This window comes from Leiobunum rupestre, chromosome 2 (genome assembly GCF_980474605.1).
Source record: "Leiobunum rupestre chromosome 2, qqLeiRupe1.1.hap1, whole genome shotgun sequence".
Lineage (NCBI taxonomy): Eukaryota > Metazoa > Arthropoda > Arachnida > Opiliones > Sclerosomatidae > Leiobunum > Leiobunum rupestre.
The window spans coordinates 31,701,388-31,710,780 of NC_143385.1; the positions used below are offsets into that span (position 1 = coordinate 31,701,388).

General features: G+C 32.0%; 1 protein-coding gene across 1 annotated transcript; it reads left to right on the forward strand.

The window, feature by feature from the left end:
- The first annotated feature begins 6,221 nt into the window (after positions 1–6,221).
- LOC149957338 (neo-calmodulin-like) lies at positions 6,222–6,659 on the forward strand. Its single transcript, XM_090166978.1, has one exon. The coding sequence runs from the start codon at positions 6,222–6,224 to the stop codon at positions 6,657–6,659; it is 438 nt and encodes a 145-aa protein (XP_090023104.1).
- Positions 6,660–9,393: the final 2,734 nt, after the last annotated feature.

Here is a 9,393-nt window from a genome sequence, read left to right on the forward strand (position 1 = left end):
GCTTACCCTGAAAATTTAAAAATTATATCTCAATTAGTTTTTGATCAAAAAGCCTGGTCAGAGCAAATCGGGCCACCCTAAAGATATTTTTTAGATTAATATGTAGCATATACAAATCTGGAATTCAAATATATAACGTAAATTAAGTAATAACTGTTATATATGAGAAATTGCTAACCTCGATAAATAATGTATAAAGGTTCGATAATTTAAGAATATATATTCTTCTTTGTAATTTTGTTTTATTTCCGATTTGAAAAAGAGAATTATAAATTTACGTTTAACTTAACGTGTTTTATACTAAAAACCGACCAAGTAGAGGAAATGTAAGAAATTTCTTTTACGGATGCCCCCTTAAACAAACCCCTCTCCTTCTCCTACGAACGAGTCACGTGGACAGGCACTTTTTCGGGGGGTCGTTAGAGTAGGTCGATTGCACTTTACGGCGCGTTTTAATCGCTTTTTACGGCCGTTACGTAATAGATACGGATGGCCTCCCGTCTTAAATCGATTTAGCATATAAAAAAATGTATGTATACAAATTTTCATGCTTTTATCACAAAACGCATGATTTTTTCAACTTGCGAACTGACTAGAGGCCTCGCGCGGTTGGACTGTACACAGTCCCATAGGCAATTTGGAGTCCCCTTTATGGAAGCCCCCCCCCACATTGCGGAGTCTGCCGGGGCGTTATTTACGCCACTGGCTTTTCTTATGTTTCTCCTCTAAGTCGGTTGCGAAGGGGATTAAAAATTATGCTTTCCCATTGCCCGATTAAATAAAAGGCCTTTCCAAAAAATATTTCAACGTGCTTTCACTGTTTTGTAATAAATGGTTCGATATAATGAATGTTGGAAATTGTGCGGAAGGTGATCGCAAGAGAAATCCCAATCTCAGACCATTTAGATCCAAAGATGATTGTCGATTGAAGGTAATTTTCAAGAACTAAAACCAGAGTAACGACTGTTATTAATTTCTTACATTGCGCTTGCAGTGGCTTCAAGAAGTGTTTTTGCCATATCTAGACGAGTGGGAGAGTAACGCCTTTTCACAACCAATTAATCTAGTGGATCAATAGAAAATGATGCTTAGCCAAGAAACATTTAGTGGATTTTGCCAAACTAGTACTTTATTTAAATGTAAAGGATAGTATTTAATGTGTTTTTCCCTATTAGCTAAGTGTATTTTAGAAATAATCCCATTCTTGCTCAATAAAGGAGCTAAGTTCATTTTAAGCGATCATTTTAATCAAGATCCTCTGGAACAACTATTATCCAGACACCGCCAGGCCTGCATGGCTTTTTCAAAACCAAGCTTAAACCAGTACGCTAGAAATAGCATGAATCTTAAGAGGTTAGATCATGTAAAAATAAAGTTGAAAATAACAGGAGGAAATACGAATGCAATTTAACTTTGGGAAATATTTGTTTCATAATTTTATTAAAATACTTTTCTTATATCACAGAAGCCCTGTCTTGGTAATTTTACATCCAAATTACACCATCAATTTATATTGCTTTATAATTTCTTGCTTAACTTCTTCCTTCAATTTCATTTTCTTCCTCTCTTCTGACTTCATTTTAGTGGCCATTTGTTTAACCCTTTGACCCATTTTTAAACTATTTCGGAGTTAGTTCGTGTGCCTTTTTCCCACGGTGTTTAAATACTTCCTCAAGATTAAATCCAAAACTTTATTCGCAGACTCTTCTCCCACCCCAGCACTGGAACTCATGAGTAGCCATTTGCCTTGCAAATATGTATCGGATTTAATGGCTTCAGTAGCCAGGACCTTTTTACTTTTAATGTATGTTGGTCCGTAAAACATTTCAACATGCCTTTGAATTAAACGAGGGGCAGGTCACTTCCATTTAGGGTGCGGCTTAAACATGGTAAACTGATTAAATCAGGGTAATCAAGATTAGAAAATCTAATCAAAATTAGAAAATCTAATCAAGATTAGAAAATCTAATCAAAATTAGAAAATCTAATCAAAATTAGAAAATCTAATCAAGATTAGAAAATTTAATCATGATTTCAACGAGATTTAATCATTCTAATCATGATCTAACCCTTTTAATCAGGATTTAATCATTTTAATCAGATTTAATCAATATAATCGTCGAATCGAGATTTTAAAATGAAAATCATCCGCTCGTTCTAATAATCATTGTGATTATCGTTCTAATTTTTAATCGCGATTTAATCATACTAATCACGATTTAATCTTTTCAATCAGGATTTAATCATTTTAATCAGATTTAACCATTTAATAATAATTAAATCTGATTTACACATTCTAATCACGATTAAACGTCATTTAATCAACATAATCGTGATTAAATTGAAATAAATCAAAATAATCACGATTAAATCCGATTAAATCTTTTGATTGGTGCGTCGTTAATCAAGGAAGGGACCTGCGCCTCGGAATTAAAGCAAAAAGGTCCATGGCTTCTATTGTTGGGTATTTTAAAGCACACCTGTCTTGCAACTCAGTCCAATTTTTTAAACCCCCTGGCACATTTTCCAAATTTGTTTCGCAAGTTTGTTATAGTCAGAGTTTCGATGATTTTGTAATTTATTTAGTGCATAGCCAACTACTTAGTACAGAGTACCATCATCCTCAATAGTTGGCTCAGTTATAGTTTCATCCACAACAGTCTCCTCTACATAATGTTTTCCAAAATGAAATAATTCGGGTATCAGGTAATGTAGTCCTAGCAGCATTTCAGCTTGGGATACTGATTCATTCTGAAAAGGAAGTTGATTAAAGTATTTTCATATTTCATTCCAAGTTTTTAACCATACTTCTGTCAATTCGGTTAATTGCTCAAAATTAAATGCAGTTATTGTTTCCTTGAGAGACATGTAAATATTGTCCTGACTAGTTTTTGTAAATAGAAATTTAAGCTTCATTTTTAACTCTGAGTATATCAAAGCATTCTCTCTTAATTTAGAAGCCCATACTACGCATTTTGCAATTTCATCTTCAAAAGGAAATTCCAGAAGTCTTCTAACATTCGCAGTTGCTTTATTCCAAATAGTTTGAAAGATAACTTCATAATTTTCTATTAACAGTCAACACAGTGTTAACAAATTCCATTCTTAAATAATTAAAAAAATAGTTATTTTATCTTCGGAAACTATTCCTTTGTGCGATTGTTGGACCAATTTCTTATTATTAGCTTTTTTCTTAGGAATGTTTCTGTTGATTTGAAATCCTTTATTATAAATATTTATTCAACACCCTATACGTTACAAATAGATACTTACAGGTCAGAATTAGATCGTAAAGCTAACGTTCCCTTACGAACTTTGTGGACAAAATGACACGAAACTCGGGAATAGAGTTCACGTCATTTTGTTTGCTCGAAGACCTATTTGTTAGTTTTTAAATTTCTTCAATTTTGTTTAGGATTTAGCTTTTTTATCCCTTTTCATAATGGACTAATCTACTTATTCGCTAATTTTATCATCCTTTGCATTGCAGTCCAAAGGTGGTTCCTTTTAACGTTACATTTCCTTAATACAGGTATATTAGTTGAAAATATTATAATTTTTAAAACATTCTAATTAAATATTTTTTCAGAATTATCATGTTTGTTCAAACCCATCTATGTGAGGCTCCTAGTTACAATTCTGGATACTAAAGATAAGAGTTTTACCAGTTATTGAATCCGTGGAAATATTTGTAATCTCCAGGCGGCTGCGGCAGTCATATCACCTGGTACCATCTCACCCAAAATATCTTTAAAATTTAATTAACGTTTTTCCAGCTACGTCAGATAATATTTCAATTAATTTTAGCATTAAAAACATTATTGTTAAAACTTGTACTTTTCAATCTTAAATCTATTATGGTTAGTATTTAAGTAAAGAACTTACTGAGGTAAACTACCAAAAAATATTTAATTGAGTGATGTAGAAACTACTTTTGCCCGGTGAGTCACCGTCCGACTGCCCGTATCTGTTCTGTATTTTATCTGATCAATAATTCATTATGGAGATGGTAGCGCCATATCTTGCAAGATATTATGATAAAGTTTCAAGAACAGTTAATATAAATTACACAAAGTTAACATCGCTAATGACTATCTTACAACAACGATAAAAAGCCTTATGTTATAATCAATGTCTACATCAGTTCTAACCCTTTCTTTAAAATTAAAATAATAATCACATTTGATCATTTTCGAAGTTTCGAACCCTTAATACACCCGAAGTAGCAAATGTGTAAACTAACCATAGATTTAATTTAATGTAATACTGTAACATACTTTTTCAAAAAGTGAAGCAAAAACTATAAAATATTTTATTTGGTATAAAAAATTTCTTTTGAAAATATATATTAGGCTTATTCAGCGTGTGGCTAAGAGCAAGGTGTAGTACCCGTTAAACATATCTCACAAAGTCGTCTAATTGTTGTATCATGTTAATTTTATTTAAATCTGAACATTTTTTAAATGACTTGATAAAATTATCGACTTGTTTTGAAAGTTTTAGCAACTCTTAAAAAAAACTTTCTTTTTTTAATTTAAAATTTGTTATATCTTTTATTCTGTTGTATTTTTAAACTTTAAAATTTATTACTTTTCGGGTTGAACGTAGTTCTGTACTTTTAATTTATGTAAGTCACAAGCCATTCTGAACCAATTTTAGGGTCGTTGTTGTTATATTATAACACACAGTTTCTCAAATGAGACACAAAATTAACTCTCCTCTTGTGTAAATGAAGATGATAATTTTGGATTACCAGCTTTAGTCAAAATAATACAAACGATTTGCTTAAAAAGGATCTATCTAAAGAAATGGAAGTAGAAAATGGGCAAACTGATGGGCAGAAATTGGACAATGGAATACAACAGATCACCTAACCGATAAAGCATTTTACTAAATTTCACACACCATTTATTACGGATTTGCTTACAGTGGCTCAAAATATTTATCTTAATCATTTATATTGCGCTTGTTTCTCTACATTTTTCTTTGTTTGTATTTCTTTATCTCAATCTAATTTTTGTGTGTTTATCTTCATCTTTAATTTTGATATCTTTGTGTATTGTTCACCTCGAGTGGGAATTCCCCGTTCCCCCAGACGTCATAAGTCACGTGTTGTTAAGCATAAGTACCCAAAATATTTAAAAGCTTTCCGCGCTAAATTCGAACTTAAAATTGAATTATTAAATTATATCAAAATAAGTAAAGACAGTTTTAATTTTGGGTAACATCGTGTAACAAGTGTTTTAACTAATATTTCTAACTTTTTATTAGAACCACGCACAATAATAAAATAAAGATAAATTTCGTAAACGTACTATTGAAGCTGTTATATCCGATTGTAGGACGAAGACATAACCACTACTGCAGTGGGTTTTTTTAATATCTTTTTTTAAAAACTGCTTCCTTGGACGTACCTTAAATTCGAGGTTTGTAATTAAGGGACAAGGATAGATTTGAGTTAAAAATGTTAACAATATTGATAATAACTTACAACTAACTAATAAAAGACTGGATCTCAAAATATAGTAAGAAATATACCGTACAACCAATAAAAATTTGTTCTCGGACCATACTATGTTACACAAAACACAAAGACCAATCAACAATGCCCATATCAAGTCAATGAAAATCGTGCAACCATTAGCCTCTAAAACGTTTCCCGAAACTTAAAGTCAAGGCCTTTTCTTATAGTTATTAAGTGAAAGTTATAACAAACGGTTATATAACCAACAGAAAAATTTAAATGTTATCACCAAAAGCACTTAAAACAATATAATATATTTATCCACTAAATATCTTTTACAATGAAGCGCTTTGTGAAATATTTATATCCAAATAAAGAATGTGAAAAGCTTGAACGATTCTTTCGAAGCTTCAGACATAGTCGTTGACAAGAAAATGTAATAAAATAAACGGTTTTGAGTATATTTACTTATTAAGCATCAATTGGCGCCGTTCTCATTCAAGTGTATTTATAATTTAAATTTTATCTCACTTTTTCCCGACTATTCGGAAAAAGCAGCTTTAATCCAATCAGACATGATAGAAGATAAATAAATGATTTTCCACCGTTTGTTTATGAAGGCGAGTTTTATCTACTCTTTTGTGTCACCAATTGACCGACTATAAAAGTACGCGCCTAGTGTTCAAAGCTATTAATTTTAAGCATTCGCTGTCGATGCAAAGTTTGATGTAGTTGTGTCCTTTTAATCGCTGTCAACATGGCCAGTTACGCCGAATGGTTCTTCACGGAAGCCAACGAAGTGCTGGAGAAGTTTGGCGTCAACGGCGACACGTTAGAATACACGGACTACTACGAGCACTGCATCAGAGCTCACATTCGAGTCATCAGCGAAGACGAGATCGTGGACATCCTGAGACGCGTCGACCCGGAGAACTGCGGCGCGTTTCTGTATTCGCGCGCCCTAATCGTCATGTTCCAAGGAATGCGGGAGAAGGTCACCGAAGAAGAAGCGATCGAACTGTGCCACAAACACTGGAATGGGGCCATCAGTATCCCTCAGTTTGCGCATGTTATCCGAAACTTCGGGAGCAAATTGTCTCAGGAGCAGGTGGATGAAGCGATTAAGCGCGCTGATCCCAATGATGACGGACGCGTTACTTTCACAGCTTTTGTCCAGTGGATATATTCACTATGAAACATTCAAGCGACTAGAATTACTTTGAAATTTTAAAATAGCCAGTATTGAATCATTTTGAATAATTACTTTGATTATAGTACTTTTTATGTACCAATACTTTATTAAATATAATACTTTATTACGTTAGTAGATCAAATTTCTTTTTAAAGGTATTAATTCAATTATTTTATTTTGTTTTCCTAAAGGTTCATGGTTTAAAGATTTGTTAGAAAAACAATGAACTTACTTATCTAGAGGTTGAAGAACAATGATAACTCTCTTATAGGATTTGTTTAATCAAAAAATATATATTCCTTTGAGAACACAATTTTATCTCAATTCTTTTTAATGGCTTAAGCCTAATAATTCTATTTCAGGCATGAACTGGATTTAAGATCATTATCTACGTATCTGCATGTTTCAACGCCATATTAATTTGTATTTATTATTTATGTTACTTTCATTAATATTCGGTCAGGTTGAAGGTCGGATAAATTATTTTCTAATTCGGAACGTCAATTTCTAAATTGAGTATATGACATATATTTTGGTCGAATAATTTAAGGGAAAATATTTAGGCCACTCAACCTCACCATCAAAAACCAACAAATTAAATACGTAAATAAACAAACAAAAACTAGCGATTACATTATTAACTTTATATTTAAAGAAAAGTATTTTCCATGAATATCTGACCTTTAAAACAATTGCTTACTATGAATTTAGTACAACAATAAGCTAATTGAACGTTTGCCGAAACAACAAAATAAAAATGCCTCGGATTTCGTGAGACATTTTCAAAAGTCTCGTAAAATGACGAGACCGAGACTAGAGTTCGGGAAACGCGTTCCAGAGACAGACATTTTAACGAGACTTCGTAAACTCCCGTTGAAGCCAATGAAACGCTGTAAATTTGGCGGTCAGAATTTAAATTCTGATAATATTTTTATATTTTTTGTCCCTTCAAAATAATATTTTGGGAATATTTATTAATTGAAACCGGGAAATATAGGCTTTAGTTATAGATTATATACATATAAATATACATATAAATATACGTATACATATTACATAGCTTTCTCCGTTGTATAGAGTACGAGCGATTGACGCGCAGCGCCTCTAACGTGGTTAAAAATAAACTACAATTCCCGTTGACGCTAATGTAAATGTAGCGATGATTTAAAGTAAATTAACAAATCGTTTTTAGGAAAGATATTTGATTAACATTTTTCCATAATAAATGAATTTAAAAGAAACCCAAAAAAAGCCTTTAAGATAATTTTCTTCGTTTTATTTTCGAAATAGGCGGGCTCAAAGTTCAAGCGTATGCCTAGATTAGATATATATCTAGGGAGAGAGCAATGATTCCCGGTGAATTTAAATACTTGTACAACCTAGAGTAATATTTTATAGAAATTATATGAAAATAAAAATAAAATTACTTACATTAATTGTTACATCGTACACTTTTTTAAGCCCCGACGTCTCTCGTATGCATTGATCTTGAACTACAGAGCTGTCTCCGTTAACTGTTTCCCTAACGTTAAATATACGATTGCCTACCAAAAGAGCCTGACCTTTTCTATACGTAGATTCTCTAAATATTTTCAGAAAACAAGGTAGATTTATGTAACTTCGAAGTTTTTTCTTATTATTATTTTTTAATTATATGGTAGATTGTCTATCGAGATTTCGCTACAATAAATGTTTTGTTATGTGATTACAACATCGATAGGATCCAAAGACATTTATAATAACGGAAACTACATAATGCAACAAAGAGTGGGTTATGTATTGGTTATTAGTTGTGAAATGAATTTTATACAATGTCTGACCGCATTTCCCCAAATCGGAAAAATTAGAAATTGAAACATAAATTACTTTTTAAGGTTTTTTATTTCTTTAACTTTGTATCGATATAAAATGTTTAATAACAGTAAACATACTACAAAACATTAATAGTGATACATTGTTAATCAGTTTAAAGCTAGGCTTGAGGTTTAGGTTTACTTTTAGATTCGAAAAATTGAGGCGAAAATGCCGCTTTATTTAAATTTGCAAACAATATATTAGACTAACCATGGAATGAAAACTTTTTTTTATTTTTTTCGGGAAAATACAAAAAAATTGTTTAATGAACGAAGATTTCTGCCAAAGGTAAAAGATGGAAACCGCATGACAAAGCCGATCATGCCCCAACTGATGTGTAAGTATTTGACTTAAAATGTATTTATTATTCGCACTTAAAAAAATACGGAAAATTTTCTAGCAGCCGATAATATTTTTTAAGAGAAAATAACTATAATAATATAAACTCTTTTACGGGTGGTTACGCAACGATAAGTGCCTAAAATGATACAAATTCTTGTACAGATGAAGATTACAAATTACTATGCTTATCTCGTAAAATTGCTTTTAAAATAAGCTATTAAAGGCAGATTAAAGATAAACAAATAATTACTGATTATAGAACGACTAATCGTTTCTTAACATTAAAACCACGTCGTTTTAGTCTAAGTAGATTTATGGAGCGGTCAAACGATTGAAGATCAAAATGACCCAAAGACGCGCAACCAAATTACCGAGTGTTAACAGACCAACCAAATGGTTGATTGACGACCGTGTACAGAGTGCGAAATTGACTCTGCGCACCTTTTGTTCTACTCGATGTACGCCCACTGCTTTTTGTCCCGTTACTAACTCCATAAGTAACATAATTAACAGAAGGATGACACTTCCTATTCTCACAACG

Coding starts and splice junctions, on each gene's coding strand:
- LOC149957338 (XM_090166978.1), top strand. CDS start 6,222: ATGGCCAGTTACGCCGAATGGTTCTTCACGGAAGCCAACGAAGTGCTG.